General features: G+C 53.4%; 1 protein-coding gene across 6 annotated transcripts in view; it reads left to right on the forward strand.

The window, feature by feature from the left end:
- The window catches only part of MYOM2 (myomesin 2), a 48,244-nt gene that overhangs the window by 13,058 nt on the left and 17,751 nt on the right, over nt 1-17,435 (forward strand). For all 6 annotated transcript variants that reach the window (XM_081129756.1, XM_081129755.1, XM_081129757.1 and 3 more), the window contains 15 exons: nt 1,730-1,894; nt 2,476-2,637; nt 3,688-3,829; nt 5,909-6,108; nt 6,751-6,804; nt 7,505-7,632; nt 10,067-10,250; nt 11,021-11,195; nt 11,508-11,629; nt 12,078-12,265; nt 12,477-12,603; nt 14,265-14,443; nt 15,782-15,896; nt 16,981-17,137; nt 17,227-17,333. In XM_081129756.1, coding sequence (XP_080985882.1) covers nt 1,730-1,894; nt 2,476-2,637; nt 3,688-3,829; nt 5,909-6,108; nt 6,751-6,804; nt 7,505-7,632; nt 10,067-10,250; nt 11,021-11,195; nt 11,508-11,629; nt 12,078-12,265; nt 12,477-12,603; nt 14,265-14,443; nt 15,782-15,896; nt 16,981-17,137; nt 17,227-17,333 — 2,205 coding nt within the window. The remainder of the gene's footprint in view (nt 1-1,729; nt 1,895-2,475; nt 2,638-3,687; nt 3,830-5,908; nt 6,109-6,750; nt 6,805-7,504; nt 7,633-10,066; nt 10,251-11,020; nt 11,196-11,507; nt 11,630-12,077; nt 12,266-12,476; nt 12,604-14,264; nt 14,444-15,781; nt 15,897-16,980; nt 17,138-17,226; nt 17,334-17,435) is intronic.

Consider the following 17,435-nt stretch of genomic DNA (forward strand, 5'->3'; position numbering starts at 1 on the left):
GTGGCTCCAAATCCTCGATGGGAATGCAGACTGTGGCCGAGTTCTGTGTTTGAGGATAGTTTTCCTATTTCCCCAAAGTCTTGTGCCCATTTGTAAGGAGCAGCTGCACAGACACGAAGCAGATGCCCGGCTGGCCTGGGCGTCACAGGCCGTGTCCCGACACACGGACCTGCCTGCACCCCCGCCTTCTGGCTGGTCACTCACGGCCGCATGGCTCCCTTTCCCTCCACCAGCCCCTCCACAGGCGGAAGTGCCCCGTGTTGCCGTGTGCACCCCAGTTTCCCAGGTGACCACGGTCGCCCTGTGGGAGGCAAGTGCAGCGTCTCTCAGTCCTGGGGCTGGTTTTTGACCCAAGGCCCAGGAGCTGGCCTGATGGAAGTGAAAGGCTCGGAGCCCTTGCTGTCGCTCAGGCTTATTTAGGGTTGGGGGTGACAGTTAGGGTTGGCTGACCTCCCAGTAGCAACCTGGATTCTAGCGCACTTTGAGGTCTCAGTGTTACAAACCAAGCGTTGGAGCGCGAGGCACCGGCCGCAGCGGTGTGGGGACAGCTTTCCAGCAGCCACAGGACACCGGGTGTAGTTTACTCTGGTCCTTTCTGTGTGGATTTCATTGGAGGGGCTTCTCTCCAGCACTTGGGGGCGCTCAGGACCACCAGCAGGCCGGTGGGACTAGTTCAAGGCAACACGGGAGGCAGGGAGACCGAGGGTGTGTCCCGAGGATGATGAGCGTCCGTGCGGAGGATGGTCCCCATGGTGAAGCAGGAACGGGTCTCAGCAGTCACCTGGGGCTTGTTAAAATTTTATCTTTCCAAATAAACATTTCAAAGGATCTACAACATACTGAAATGTATACATCACAAATAACAGATGCCCATGTATTCACCACCCATACCTAACAAGTGCAACTATGTTGCCATTTTGCCTGTTACCATTTTATTATTTATTTATTTATTTATTTATTTATTTATTTATTTATTTATTTTTAAAGGAAGAGTTTTTGGTTGTTGTTTTAAAAATACATTTTTATTGATTTTTAGAGAGAGGAAAGGAGAGGGAGAGAGAGAGAGAAACATTGATGAGAGAGAATCATTGATCGGCTGCCTCCTGCACGCCCCCTACTGGGGATCGAGCCACAGCCCGGGCCTGTGCCCCGACCAGGAATCGAACCTGGACCTCCTGGTGCACGGGGATGACACTGAACCACTGAACCACCCCAGCTGGGCCTTAGTTACCTTTTAAGTTGAAGTGAAATTGGTATGTCACAAAATTAACCATTGCTGAGTGTACAGTTCAGGGGGCTCAGTCGATCCTGAAGAATTGAACTGACTGTGGAGGGAAAGATGCCCTGAGCTCCCTCCTACCCCCCCCCCACCCCAGGCCGTCCTCCTGAGAGGAAACCATCCTCTTGAAGTTTGCAGCAGTTTCTGAAATCTTACCGCGTGCACATATTTGTAAACCACAGATTTCTTTGTTTTAAAATATTACTGCAGATTTCCTTCTGAAACCTACCTTCCCCCAACAGTATACTTTTGAGATTCAATGGGGTTGATGCCTCTGGACCCAGCTGGTTCATTTTCTCGGCAATGATAAGTGACATTTATTGGTGACCTCGCCACAGCCGGTTCTCCAGTGTCCCCGGGAGGAAGGGCCTGCGTGCAGTGATGCCCGAGGTGGGCCCCTGAGCCTGAAACCCTGTGCCCTTCCTTGTGACTGTCCCATTCGCTCTGCAGTGCCCTTGTCGTCTGTGGTTCCCTACACCCACTTTGATGTCCAGTTTCTGGAGAAATTCGGGGTCACCTTCAGAAGAGAAGGCGAGACTGTCACTCTCAAGTGCACGCTGCTGGTGACGCCAGACCTGAAGCGCGTGCAGCCGCGGGTGGAGTGGTACCGGGACGGTGAGTGCCGGGCAGCCCGGGGCCTGGGGTGCCCTGCCCCCCTCGCTGTGCGCTTGGCCGCATGTGGGCAAGCTGAGCTGTAAACTTCAGTGTTAATCTGGTTTTCCTCTTTCCACTGAGGCAGCTGCCGGTGGCAGAGCCAGGGGAGAGACAGAGAGAATGTGGAGCTGCCTTTGACCTTGAACTTTACCCGGGAACACGGGGAGGTTAACAGGGAGGGCCCAGAATTGATGTCATCAGAGATTTCTGTGGTCTGTGAAGAGGGACCCTGTGTGATAAAAAGGGTCACAGGGCGGCACTCAGCCATCTGAGCGCTGGGCACTGTTTTCAGACATAACCCAGTTTGCTCTGGGAAACGAAACTCGACGTGCCTCGCGTTCCTTGTCTGCACGGACCTTTGCCCACGCTGAGGCCCCTGCTTTCCCGTCGATGCCTCGCTTGCTCTCACCTGTGGGCTCTTTGTGTAAACGGGTCCCAGGCTCCCTGGAGCCGGGGGACCGTCCGCGCCAGCGTGGGCGTGCACACGGGTCCACGTGCACGCTCTCGGGCGGTGCCTGGAACCCGTTTTCATTTCCTTCCAGATGTGCTGCTGAAAGAGTCCAAGTGGACACAGATGTTCTTCGGGGAGGGTCAGGCCTCCCTGTCCTTCAGCCACCTGAACAAAGACGATGAAGGTCTCTACACCCTGAGGATCGTGTCCAGAGGGGGCGTCAGCGACCACAGCGCCTACTTGTTTGTCAGAGGTGGGTGGGCCCTGTGCTGTGTGCGGTTATGGGGGACCTGGGCCCAAGGGGGAGGCCTCAGGGAAATGAAGGCGGTGGGGGGGGGGGGAGGCGTTTACTTGTTCTCATTACTTTCCGAGGGTTGTGAGTGCGAGTGAACATATTTGGCTCCATGTCCAGAAATCCTCAGCTTCTAATGTGCTGAGGAGACTGGGGCAAGAAGCTGTGTCGAAGCCGAGGTTCTGAGCAGACACGATTTTAGACAAGGACATGGAAAGCTCGGTGTGCCGCCCTGTGGGTCTCACTGCCTCTGTAGTTTAAACTTTGGAACAACCTGGGCAGTGTGGCTCAGTGGTTGAGCATCAACCGGGAACCAGGAGGTTTCGAGTTCGATTCCCGGTCAGGGCACAGGCCTGGATTGTGGGCTCGGTCCCCAGTAGGGCGCGTGCGGGAGGCCGCTGGTCAGTGCTCCTCTCTCATTGCTGTTTCTGTCTCACTCTATTCCTCTCCCTTCCTCTCTTTCTAAAAATCAATAAAAACATATTTTAAAAAAACCTAAAAAAACTTCAAAGCAAACCCTCACTGCGGGAAACGATTGAGCGGAGGGAGGGTGGCCCCAAACAGCTGCTCACTGGAAAAAAAAAATTGAAATCTTCACATTTTCTAAGGACTTTGAAATAGAAAAGCATCGAAGGCCCTGTTTCCCAGGTGCTAAAAGGGGCACATTATTATTTTTGTTTCTTCCGTGAATTTTTGAGAGTGTGACGTCATGTGATGTGACAGTGTGGCATCGGGAGATAGTGAACTTCAGTTTCGGATCCAATTATGAAAATTCATAGAGTTGAGCATGTTATAGAGGAGAGAGGTTTTGAGTTAAAAAACTCACAGAGATGTTTACACTGCTTGTCACTGACCCATACACCCGAGAATCGTCAAGTCATTGGCGTGAGGATTAGACTAGAGTCCAGTTGGGCAGCTGGGAGCCTGATTTGAAGCAGTTGTCAATAGGCTATAACTGTCCCCGCCCCAGCGACTCTCATCATGGGTCATCTCTCACCCCCTCACCCCCAGATGCTGACCCGCTGGTCACAGGGGCTCCCGGGGCGCCCATGGATGTGCAGTGCCACGATGCAAACCGAGATTACGTCATTGTCACCTGGAAGCCACCCAACACGACCACCGAAGGCGCCGTCATTGGCTATTTCATTGATCGGTGAGTGTCCATTGTGTTCTCCCAGGACGGAAACGTTCCTGAGATGGATATTGTTACGGGCGACGTATTTGGATATTTTCCCAGACTCAAGTTCGTGACGCCGTTGTTGATGGGCTCTGGATACTTGCCGTGTGGTTATTTAATGTTCCTGACAATTGGTAAAAGCTTCCTGTGCAGACACTGGGTGTCTGTGTTGTCGTTGAAGCCCTGTGACCTGTTCAGCACTGGGTGTCACATCCGTCTGCTTCTCCAAACGCCCTCTGAGCCGGGTCCGTGGTCCTGCTGAGGGTTCAGCCCGGGCTGGGAATGGCCTGGCTGGGTGGAGTCACGTCAGCCCTGTCCCTCCCCTGGGGGACGAGACACGGGGCAGGAGACGTGCGGCCAGAACACAGGCTCGCTCACACCCAGGGCCCTGCCTGTGCTAGTTCTCTAGGTTTTTCTTCTTGTTTCCCAGTAAAAAATATCGACATAATATGGGAGTTTTTCTGTGCGACATTTACTTAAACGTAGATCATTAAACCAAATGGAGGTTTGTGTCTGCCTGTTCCACCCTCGACGAGGTTCTCAGGCCTGGGAAGGGCGCAGGCAGAGACGGTGCCTCAGACAGACTTGCCAACCGTGGACAGAAATTACAGCCAAAGAGAATGAAGTTAGGAGTGAGGCCAGAGGGTCCAAGCTCTTGGGTTATAAGTGGATGGCTCCAGGTAGGAATTTAAGGTTTTATATGCATAAAACACAGTGAAATAAGATGGTTATTTGAGAAACAATATCAGTCAGATTTTTTGGGGGGCATCCTGTTAAGTTCTTTTCACCCCAATAAAGCTACTTGTGTAGCTAAAATGTTCACGTCAGGGTAATATTTTGACACGCTGGAGCCGGACCTGCAGAACATTCAGGGTTTTTATCTTAAATTAAAAAAGCAAAAAACAAGAGCTGTTTTCTGTTTCCCCCAACATTTGGTCATTTTCTTAGCCGTCTGGCGGAACTGACTTCACGCACCTTCTCACGTGATAACCCCTCTAAGGAGATAGAAACACAGAGCTCGGCTGCAGTTGGTGGGCACGTGTGGGTCAGAAACTTTCATCAAAAATTCTGCATAATTAGGAGAAAAGAGAGCGGATTCTTTTAAAAATGACAATGCAACCGGGACGCTGAATTTCTTGGAAAAGTTGATTTTCTCAACTTGCTATTTTCTCCTGGGATTTTGACGTGAAGTGTTGGTATTGAATATCTCAGCCTTTGAAAAAGGAAGGTTCTTCATTTCCAGATTTCTGGTCAGGACTTAATATTTTCATTTTTATTTTTTTGTTAATTCCCACCTGAGGATATATTTCCATTGATATTTAGAGAGGGGGGAAAAGAAGAGAGAGAGAAACATCAGAGTGAGAGACACTCATCGATTGGTTGCCCCCTGCACGCACCCCAGTTGGGACATGGGATTGAACCTGCAACCCAGGTACATGCCCTTGACCAGGAATTGAACCTGCAACCCTCTGGTGTGCGGGCCGATGCTCTAACCACTGAAACACACTGGCCAAGGCAGGACTTAATATTTTCAGAAGACTTCCAAATTCCACAAGAGAGGCCTGCTGGAAAGGGTCTGACCATTACCGGAGTGGGTGGGGAGCCAGCTCCAGGAGGACTCTGCTCTGGCCCAGTGGTCAGGTCCACCTTCGGGCCACAGAGCCCAGGGCTGGTCCCTCCCTCCGCCCTGGCAACAGACTGGCTGGGTAGCAGGAGGGCACCTGAGATTTTGTGACGTGAGTTATTAAAGAATTACTGAGGATGGATCTGAAATGACTTTTACAGGAGATTTTCCCTAAATGTATTTGAGTCAGGAATTGATCTTAGCCTATGAATTAGAGGCTCAGGAATATATATTATATTTTCTAAGTAGCTGTCTTTTAAAGTTTATTTATGCTGCTTGTGTAAACCAGTATTTTGATGGCATCGATCTCAACAATGTGAGACCCTTCCCTATTATAATCGACATGTATTATATGTGTGTAAGCATGTGGACACCCACGTATATTCATCAGATGGATGCAGTCACCGTTCTCTGCTCTCTTCTGTTGGAAGGTGTGAGGTGGGAACCAACAACTGGGTTCAGTGCAATGACTCCCCCGTGAAAATCTGCAAATACCCTGTGACCGGGCTGTTTGAGGGACGGTCCTACGTGTTCCGCGTGAGAGCGATCAACAATGCCGGCGTCAGCCGGCCGTCCCGCATCTCGGACGCCGTGGCTGCCCTTGACCCTGTGGACCTCAAAAGGTTACAAGGTGGGTGGCTGGGCTCTTCTGGCCCAGCTACGGCCGGGGAGCTTGGGGCCGTACGTATTGTGAGATGTCCTTTCTCCATTCCCTCCAGCGGTATCCGAGCCTGAGGACAGGCTTAGGTGCCGGCAAGGGCCACAGTGTTTCGTGGTCTCCCAGGAATGCCCCTCGGGGAGCAGGGGAGCCAGGCTGAGATTCGAGATTTATCCCTCAGTGCGTGCACCTTCCTGACGCTCTCCACTGGAACCCCGCGAACTGGGTGCAGAATTAGACGTTTCCTAGTCCATTGAAGATATAATTTCAACACACAAGGAGACTTAGAAGGCGTTGAAACCAAGCCGTTCTGTTTTGGAATTTTCATTTCACACAGAGCCGATTCCTTAATGGGTGTGGGCCCGTAATTAGGTCTCAGGCGAGCCCTGTATTTCCCTTCCCTGCACGGTCTCTCGAGTCCAATTCGAAGAGCCGAGAAGCACTAAGTGTCATTCGGACCATTTCCAGGCTATCAGCTCTGATCACTTCGAGGGAGTGAATATGTTGTAGTCATCATTGTGAAGGTGATTCGTGCCTCATGCGCAATGAGGGAAACGGTGTATTTTTAAGGAAATCTTTGGATGTCAAATTTAGCATCAACCTTTCTCTCTACAGCGGTCCACCTGGAGGGAGATAAAGAAATTGTGATCTATCAGGATGACCTCGAAGGTAAGTCGCTCTTACGTCCCAGGGTCTGGGGTTGTGATCAGGGGCAGGAAGGGGGCGGGGAGAGGAAAACACCCACACGACAGGGACACTTGTACAGGTCAAAATAAAAACTGTAGTTCAACTCTACAAGTTTAGAGTCTAGAGAAGTTAAAAAAAAAAGCAAGAAAGACTGAGGGAGTGACACTAAGAAACAAGATGTGGTCAGGTTGTGGACACTGTTGTTTTTAGTTGGGGTCCACTGATGCGTCCTTTTGGGGACAGGTAGAGAAGCGGCCAAACGGAGCCCGAGGCTGGATGACTGGCTGATGCCGGGTTCTGTCCTCACACTGTCCATTCCTGGGACAGTACTTAGTATTTATGTAAGCAGAAGTTTTATTCCTAATATTTAACTAAAAGGATCGAGTCGTACCTGTCAAATAACGTCTCTATCAGATTTTAGAGTACCAAATGTTCCTTCCACAGGTACGCAGAGAGATCGATTTACTAGGAGGAGAATCGAGCATAATTAGTCAGAAGGCCAAGGATTTTAATTGGACTTGTAATTAGAGGATGAGTGAAACAGGAATGCCGGGGTGGTCTACTTTACCTAATTTCCCCACGTGGACGTGAGGCCATCTGCCTGGCGGACGGGCTCTGAGGATGGCTGAGCCGAGGGGGGCCCGGCCTCACCCAGCTCTCACCAAGTCTATTCCTCCCCCAGGTGACGTGCAGATCCCGGGACCGCCCACCAACGTCCACGCCTCAGAGATCAGCAGGACCTACGTGGTCCTCAGCTGGGACCCCCCTTCTCCCCGTGGCAAGGAGCCCCTGACGTACTTCATCGAGAAGGTACCGTGTTCTCAGTCCCCGAGATGACAGATTTGTGGTGGTCACTTTGTGCCACTCCCTGGGCCTTAGAGATGAGCAGCTACCAGGTCCCCAGCACAGGGTCCTCATCACTTTATTTATAGGAAGGAAGCTACAGACGCCAGCTGACCCAGTTCACATCAGCCTCTGGGAACTGTCCTGGCCCTGGCTCTGCCGCCACCCATGTGAGCGAGCCGGTCCCATCCCGTCACCAGGCTGAGACCCCACCGTGCAGGGAGGCCAGAACTAAATCTTCCCACTAAAAACACTCTGGGCTCTGAGTCCTGAGGACTCTGAGAAGCAGGGAGACCATTTGCCACTGGTCTCTGGTTGTTCATAAGCCATGTGGCCAGTGGGTGGTGACCTCGTAGAGGGATCCACACTTCAGGCTGCCAAGGGTTGGACAGTCTTAGTTCTGGACAGATAAAGACATACCTGATGTGTTGCAGCCCTGGACATGCAGGAACACACACACACAAACATGCACGTACATGCATGTGCACACATACACACAGACATGCACATGCACAAAAATACACAGACATGCACACATGCACACACACACATGCACACACATATATACATAACCAACAAAACTTACATCCCTACCACAAGCCACATATTCTGTCTCACTGTGATCTGTCCCTTTGCACTAGAAGCTCAGGTCGTCCCTGCTCAGGTGATCGGTGACCACGGTTGGGCTCTGGGCTGCAGTTGGCAAAGCCTCTATAGTCATGTGAGTCTGTAACTGTGGTTCTATGGTACCAGAGTTATATTATGTGTAATATATGATGCATATGTACAGAACACATGTGGGAAATAACATGGGCCACGAGTGCGTATGGAGTGCGGTGACATGTGACACATGTAGATGAAGCATGGCCAGCATGTACAAAGGGAGGAACACTTTCTGACTGTGGACAGGTGGGGACCCTCTGACATTCCCCAATTACCTGCGAGGCGAGGCTCCTTGGAGGCTGTAACCACATGTCCCACAGGAGAGCGGTAGCTTGTGAATTTTGGGTGATAAAGTGCAGTTTTGTGTTGCGAAAATCCAAGAGACTGTAGCCGATGCCCTGTGCTCTGGGCAGACTCTGGATCAGCACAGGGCCTGTCCTCCCCATGTGGACACCATGAGCTCAGTGTCCGGGCCGATGCTTCCACTGAGCATTCTGCAGGTGCCTTGTATGTGGCCCAGAGGTGTGCCCTGGGCAGACCCCTGCATGTACTGACCTGCACACTTTCCCTCAGCCCCTGCTTGAGTGATGAGCACTAGGGACATGGTCAGGTTCTCAGTTCTCCTTGGGCATCTGGGAGCTGGGCAGTAAGTTAAGTCCCTTGGGGTTTATTCCTACTCATGCCCTGTCCTCCCTCCTCTAACAGAGGGTCCTGTCCTCTAGTCACCCAGCCGGGTGTCCACCTCCTGCCTCCAGCCCCTGCTGTCCCTCCCCAGAAAACACACTTGGGCAGGTGGGGACCTCCTACCAAGGACACCTGTGTCAGCTCCAAGAAAGTGACTTTACTTCTGCTAAAATGAGAGAAAACCTCTTCTTCCAACATGAATCTAGCGGCCTTTAGCAGGCTGACTTGCACCCAGCTTTGACTGCCTCAGAATTCCTTTTGAAAAGGGGATTTTCTCTATAGGAAAAGAATGAAACATATAATTGGAACTTTAAAAGTAATTATCAATGGTAAAAATCAAACATGCAGTATAGAACATTTGGAAAATACAGAGACATTATATAGAATAAAATTAAAACCACCCACAATCTCATCATATAAAATAGTTACTGTTAACAAATGGTATATATTTATGTCTTCTCCTCCATAGGTTTTTACATATTTGATATATCATGGATACAATTTGCATCCTTTATTACATTGAACAAAATGATACAATTCTTCTCATCCTATTAAAGATCTTTATATGATAACTTAAAAAGCTACATTTTAAATGTATGACTGTATTACAATGTATCCACCCTATCACTAGTTATGGAGATTGCTGTCACATTATTACCACTATAAGTAGCTGCAAAATAGCAACAGTTTTAAACCAAATGTGAACTGCTGAGTTATATTCAACAGCTCAGTATACTCCTAAATTGTCCTTAACCGTTTACAGTTCCTTCCATTGTACTAAAACTGCAACCTATGTATTGATTCTGTTGCATTTTCTATGGTTTCATTATTCCCTTTCAAGTGAAAATTTTATTGGTAAGCATTTTCAACCTTAAATAATTTCTTACCTTCTTCTCAAATTCCCTTTTCATAAAATTTGGAAAAGATTTATTGATGGCCCCGTGTGCGGAGTACAGGATGGACATCCCCAAATATAACTGGGTGAGCTAAAATGGACCATTTCCTCCAGCTTGCTGAGGGTGTCGGCTCCATTACTGCCCTGTTCTCTCTGCAGTCCATGGTCGGGAGCGGCAGCTGGCAGCGGGTCAATGCCCAGACGGCTGTGAGGTCCCCTCGGTACGCCGTCTTTGATCTTGCTGAGGGGAAACCGTACGTGTTCCGAGTTCTGTCTGCAAACAAACACGGCCTGAGCGACCCGTCGGAAATCACTCCCCCCATTCAGGCCCAGGACTCCATTGGTGAGTTGTTCCGGCGAGTGGCTGGAATTTAGGATGGGCCCCTGAAGACGATGAAACTGGATAACCATTATTTCGTTGATAAAAACGTTGATGTGGCATAGGAGTTAAAAGTCAAGGAGCCTTAAAAGTTCATTTGGCAGGAGAGGAAGATCCCTCTGCCATGCTCTGGTCAGTTCTCAACATTTCTCTAGTTTTATCTTCTTATGAAACTGATAAATGGGTTAGAAATACTTTTAGGCAACGGTCACTTTAAATAGAAATCCCAACCCTAGATACACTAGAGTTTTTTGCCTGTATGGCTGAGGTTCCCTCTCTGAAATGTCAAATGCTAGATGAGAAAATCCATGGTCAAGCCCTGATTCGAATCTGAGTTCCTCACGGAGTCTGATGAAGGTGACGGGGATGCGACTCGTTTCCTCACAATCGGCAATTCTCCGTTCCAAAATAGTTACCACCCACTTAGCCAAAGCATGTGTCACCGAAGATCTTTTAGTGGTCCTGGTGGAGGGATGGGTGAGATTTTGTGGTCGCATCTCCTTCTGTTTGCAGGCAGGCAGGGCCTTGGGCAGACAGAGAGGGCAGGGAGCACCCCTGGGCCCTCTGGTGGTTCACCCACCCTCGCTTCCCTGTTCCCTCCTGTTCGTCCAAGTTTGATCTAAAGGCCCAAACCTGGGTTGCCATTCCCTGTGGACAGAGGGGCTTGCAGGTCTCCGTGTATCTTCCAAAACTCTGACATCACTGACCATGGACCACGTTGTCTCCCTGTAAAGTCACCCCTTCTGCTCCCGGCCGGGTCCTTGTATCTCGGGACACGAAGACGTCAGTTGTGGTGGAGTGGGACAGGCCGAAGCACGCAGAGGACCTGCTGGGCTACTATGTGGACTGCTGCGTGGCCGGATCCAACGTCTGGGAGCCCTGCAACCACAAGCCCATCGGCTACAACAGGTGCGCCCCCCTCCCCGCCTTCCTGAGCCCCAGGTCACTGCCTGGGAGCAAAGTACAGAAGCAAAACTGAAATAAATAGGAACCACAGAGCGCAGAGGCAGCCTATTCCGTGGTGGACACAAATCCGGGAGTTTGCACACGATGAGGCTGTTTTCTTGTCCCCAAGCACGGATGTGGGAGTTTGAGGTCGATGAGATAGTTCCTGTGCACTTGCCCGAAACACTTTAGGGACTATTCAAAATGATCTCTCCCTGAGGACGGAGGGAAAGGCCACACCCGGTAGCAGCGCCCCCCCCCCCCCCGTTTCCCCAGGTTCGTGGTGCACGGCCTGACGACCGGAGAGCAGTACATCTTCCGCGTGAAAGCGGTCAATGCCGTGGGGACCAGCGAGAACTCGCAGGAGTCGGACCCCATCAAGGTGCAGGCTGCCCTCAGTGAGTGACGCCGGCTGCCGGCTCTGTGTCCTATGCGCAGGGCGCGTGACCTGCGTGGATACACGCTCGTGCGGCCACGTGCGACGCTGCGGAGGAGGAGAGCAGAGCACACAGTCCCACAGGGAACGTGCGATTCTGTGGGAAACTCTGCACTGGCTCCTTGTCAGGGATGTGCCGGTGGGACAGGGAGCTATATGCTAATTAGCCATATGCTAATAACATGCAAATTAAAAACGGGAAATATTAGCACATGTGCTTCCTGGCTCATGTACGCACATTAAAATATATGCTACATATATTTTATATAGGGCATGGATCTCTCTTTTCAAAACAGAGGCTGAAATAGAGCAGCATCGGTGGCCTTTTGAGCTGTTTTTAGTTTAAGGAACTTCGATAAACGGTCCCAGAGAATTTCAGATGTTTCTGTAACTCTGTGGCTCTCCCCCAGCCGTCCCGTCCCACCCGTACGGGATCACGCTCCTGAACTGCGATGGCCATTCCATGACCCTCGGCTGGAAGGTGCCCCGGTTCAGTGGGGGCACGGCCATCCTCGGCTACTTCGTGGACAAGCGCGAGGCTCAGCACAAGAACTGGCACGAGGTCAACGCCGCGCCCGTCAAGGAGAGGATCCTGACGGTGGGTTTTTGGGATTCGCTGAGCTTTGCCTGGGTGACATCCCGTTGTGGGCACAACCCTTGTTCAGTGACCCTGAGCTCGGCGGCATCAGATAGTTCAATCCAGAGACAAAAACGGACTTAAAAATTCTCAGCCTTGTAGTCATTCTACAAATCAGCAGGCTGTCAGGCGGCTTCTGTTCCATGTATTAATTCATGTCGCCATCTAACAGGTGGAGGACTTGACTGAAGGTTCATTATACGAATTCAAAATCGCTGCCACCAACCTGGTGGGCATCGGGCAGCCCTCGGACCCTAGCGAGCTCTTCAAGTGCGAGGCCTGGACGGCGCCGGAGCCGGGTAAGAGGCTGCTTCTCCTGGACACAGGCCTAGTGCACTCACCCCTTGCGCCGTGGGGACACCCTGGGAAGTGGCTTCCCTGGCGCCAGCCCCGTGTCTGCGCAGCCCCACCAGTCTCGGCAGTGAGCAGGGTTCTGCCACGTTCCTGTGTGGGGCCCCGTCTGCTGAGCCCGGCTCAGGGCATGGCTGAGGTTAGGCTGGTCCATGCTGTGGTCGGGCAGGGTACAGACAGGTTAGCAGGTGACAGGCCTATAGCAGGTGACAGGCCTATAGCAGGTGACAAGCCTACAGTGATTTGCTCTGAAGTGTGAGGCCAGAGAGCTCGTTGAAGGGACCCCTGCCTCACCGGGAGGCTGGCTTCCCAAAGTTGGGGCCGTCCCGGAGGTTCCCGGTCCAGGCTGCTTCTCCCGGAGGGACAGAGAGACAGGCGGCCAGATGCCAGAGGGGACGTGTGGGGGGGCCCCCGGCTAAGACAGAGCGTGACGTCAGGGCTCCCGCTGTGCCCTCCTCTCAGGCCACATGGGCGCCTTGGGCCCCTTGTTCTAAAACAGGTAATTGTTGCTAATCTGCATTTACTCGGGACGCCAGGTTTTAGAGCCCTTTTCACAGATTCCCGAGTGCGGGCCTTGGTTCTTTGGCATTTAGCCCAGCAGGGACCTAGTGGGTGATAGGCCCATATTTTGAAAGAAACAAAACATGAACAAAAACCTAAGTGGAGGCTGAAAAAGCTAAAAAATTCACTTTTTTCCAATTTCGTGGACAGACTATCCTGCTTTTTTATCTACTCCTTTTTGGAGAACCTTCACTGGAGGGCATGTTCACTGGTTTTTAGAGAGGGGAAGGGAAGCAGGGAGGGAGAGGTTGACGTGGGAGGGGAACGTCCATCGTCTGCCTCCTGCACGCGCCCTGACCTGGTCGGGGGACCTCACCTGCGGCCTGGGCATGTGCCTTGACCAGGACTCGAGCCCACGACCTGTCAGCGTACGGACGATGCTCCCAAGGAACGAGCGCGCCAGCCGGGGCTGTCTCTTCCGTTTTTTGATACTTGTTTTAATGAAATTAGATTTTGCCCCTTAGAAAAGCCAGTGGAAGAAAAAGCTGCTAAAGCTCCTGGGGCCTATTTGAGGGCCTAATGCGCAGTAGCCGAGCCACAGGCAGAGACGCAGGGCGAGGTAGGCTCAGGTGGGGCGCCCCGCCCTCTGGACCCGGGGCCAGCCTGTGCCCTGGGGTGGCATCGGGTGTTGTCAGAAAGCAGAGCTGAGGGTAACGTGGCAGCACCAGGCGTAGCAGGCAGGCGGCAGGTGACAGGCGTCCTGCCCAGCGGGGGGGGGGACGGTAGTGCCCTGTCCTTGCTGTGCACCTTTCTCTCGACGATACGTACCCGCTGGCCCAGAGTGGGCGACCTGGACTCGCGAGTTACCCTGAGGACACCCATGGACCTTGAAGCCTGGTCCGTGGGACCCCAGGACCATTAAGCCAGACTCTGCCCCCAGCTCCCGGCACTGAGCTCAGCGGCCCCTCTGGAAAAAGGGTGGACTGCCCACGTGACCGGGAGCCGCAGCGCTGTCCATGGCCAGAGACGTCCGCTCGGACACAGCAACCTCGCCACAGCTCGCTGCGTGGCCCCTGCACGCACGCGCACTGACCGAACCCCGTTTCAGGTCCCACCTACGACCTGACCTTCTGTGAGGTCAGGGACACGTCGCTGGTCCTGCTGTGGAAAGCCCCCGTGTATTCTGGCAGCAGCCCCGTGTCTGGGTACTTCGTGGACTGTAAGGAAGAGGGCTCCGAAGAATGGACCACCGTCAACGAGGCGACAACGGCCAGTCGTTACTTAAAGGTGAGGGGTCCCTTCGCTGTCCCCTGCCATAGGCCAGCTGGGGAACTTCAACGCCCGGCTGTGGGCACCGTGGCGACCACCTTGGTTTCCTTCCAGAGCGAAGTCTCGCCACGAGGACGGCGCTGGGTGAGCGGGACTCAGACCGGCCTCCACCCGGGGCGGGGGCGTCGATGTTATTTATGCTCCCACCGCAGGCCCCACACTGAATGAGCTGAGTTGAGTTCCTGGGATCCCATGAAGTCTGCCTGACAACACGCACATACGTGTGCATGCTCGCACACACATACACACACACACGCACACATAAGTACACGGTTTTACCACATTTGGCAGAATTGTTTTGGGAAAATTGCTCTTTCCTCTCTCAAAATGTTTCTATTTTAGCCCCTGAACTGACCAGTCGCCGGGGTCCTGTGACAGCCGCTCCGAGGCCGTCTCCCCGGCTCAGGGCCCAGCTGGGACTTTTCCTTTGGGGGGGGCTCTGAGTGGGACTCAGACAGAGAGGTGACATGCGCCCACTGAGCGCAAGCCTGACCCGCGTGGGGCTCGGGGCTGCACCTCCACCGGGTGTGACCGGCGGCCACCGTCCGGGAAACAGGCGATGATAGGAAACAACGTCAGCTTCTTTGGAATGAATAAATCGGCTTCCAAGATTCTAGCTAAACCAATTCCTTAGGAATTTAGCAAACGTGTGTTTTATTTGTGGTTATCAACGCGGATTACAATGCAGATTATCGACACGGATATAAGGAGATCCGTCAAATTCTGATGTGTCCAAATGGGGGGACATTTTGCACAGGTGAAATTCACTTTAAAATGATATCTAGCCCCATGCATAGAATTACGTTAAGTAATTCTAACGCCAAATTAGAAACTAGATGATCTGTTTTTAATTCTGCTTTAAAATAGGCGAAGAACAGAGAGAGAGAAATTATCCAAACTGTCACCAGTGGCCCTGCCAGGTGGCTTAGTTGGGCGGCGCGTGGTCCTGGGCACCGAATGGTTGTGGGCTCGGCTCCCAGTGGGGCACGTAAGGGAGGCAACCGATCGGTGTCCCCCGCCCTCTGTCTGTCTTTGTCTCTGTCTCTCTTTCCCTCCCTCTCTCTCTAAAATCAATAAAATCATATCCTCAGGCGAGGCTTAAAAACAATTGTCAGAAACCGCGTGCTCCTGCGGTCAGGCTGGGCCGGAACCGTCCTGCTTTCTAGCCGACCGCCCCCAGCGGTTCCGGCTGGGGGACTGTTCCCTTTTAGAAAAAGGCGGCGTGTTCCCGACAGAACGCGGACGTAACAAACTCGTCCTCTGTCCATCCGCGTGACGTTTCCCCGTCATTTCCAGGTGCGTGACCTGCACCAGGGTAAGAGCTACGTCTTCCGCGTGCGGGCCGTGAACGCCAGCGGCGTGGGGCTGCCGTCGGACGCGTCGGAGCCGGTGCTGCTGGAGGCCAGGCCGGGTGAGCCGGGGCCGGACGGCGTCCCTGCGGGGGGGGGGGACCCCGAGTGTTGGCCGCGAGTGTGGACGGGCACGTGGTGGGTGGATGGGCGGTGTCCTGTCGTGTTTTTGAAGCAGTGGGATGGGCAGTGAGGTGGAGCCAGTTCTCATGGCCCAGGGCTCTCCCCGGGACAGGCGAGGGCAGGGCAGGTCCCCGTGACCTTTAATTGGGGCTAAAACAGCGTATACAAGGGCTGGCGGTCTTTTATCTCACCCCAGGGGAGTGAGGGGTGACCGCAGAGAGACCCCAGGGGAGTGAGGGGTGACCACAGAGAGACCCCAGGGGAGTGAGGGGTGACCGCAGAGAGACCCCAGGGGAGTGAGGGGTGACCGCAGAGAGACCCCAGGGGAGTGAGGGGTGACCGCAGAGAGACCCCAGGAGAGGGGTGACCACAGAGAGACCCCAGGGGAGTGAGGGGTGACCGCAGAGAGACCCCAGGGGAGTGAGGGGTGACCGCAGAGAGACCCCAGGAGAGGGGTGACCACAGAGAGACCCCAGGGGAGTGAGGGGTGACCGCAGAGAGACCCCAGGGGAGTGAGGGGTGACCGCAGAGAGACCCCAGGAGAGGGGTGACCACAGAGAGACCCCAGGGGAGTGAGGGGTGACCGCAGAGAGACCCCAGGGGAGTGAGGGGTGACCACAGAGAGACCCCAGGGGAGTGAGGGGTGACCGCAGAGAGACCCCAGGAGAGTGAGGGGTGACCGCAGAGAGACCCCAGGAGAGTGAGGGGTGACCGCAGAGAGACAAAGGTCTTTATGGCTGGACTGGCAGCCCCCAGGGGTTCCCTCCACGAGTCCTGGACGCCGAGAAGAAAATGAATGAAAATGCAGAAATGCGATGACTTAGAACAAAACCCAAAGCCCCCCCATCCGTGTGCCCCCTGGAGCGGTCAGCTCTTCCCCCCACAATGTCCCAGGCGGATGGTGAACAAAGCTGATGATTCGACGCGTGGTCGGCTCGCCCAGGGCCACCCTCTCCGAGAGAAGCGCCCACGGGACAGCGTGTCCCTAAGTCCCGCGCGCTCACCTCGGTCCTCGCCCCGCAGGCACGAAGGAGGTCAGCGCCGGCGTCGACGAGCAGGGCAACATCTACCTGAGTTTCGACTGCCCGGAGATGACCGACGCCTCCCAGTTCACGTGGTGCAAATCCTACGAGGAGATTTCGGACCCGGAGAAGTTTCAGGTCGAGACAGTCGGGGACCAGTAAGTGGCGCTTGGCAGGTGGCAGTGTGACCCCCTTAGAAACGCGGACGGGCCCTAACCATTCGCGCCCCTTCCCCCCCCCCCCCCAGCTCCAAGCTGTACTTTAAGAACCCGGAGAAAGGGGACGTGGGGACCTACTCGGTGTCCGTGAGCGACACGGATGGAGTGTCCTCCAGCTTCGTCCTGGATGAAGCAGGTAATGCGTGTAGCACGCAGGCGGCCTTGCCGGGTTTAGGGCACTTTCGGGGCCGGGCACTCGTGTTGGAACTTGTTTGCTTAGGAAAAGGGCGTTTGCTGG

Source organism: Miniopterus schreibersii, assembly GCF_964146895.1.
Source record: "Miniopterus schreibersii genome assembly, chromosome: 2".
Classification (NCBI taxonomy): domain Eukaryota; kingdom Metazoa; phylum Chordata; class Mammalia; order Chiroptera; family Miniopteridae; genus Miniopterus; species Miniopterus schreibersii.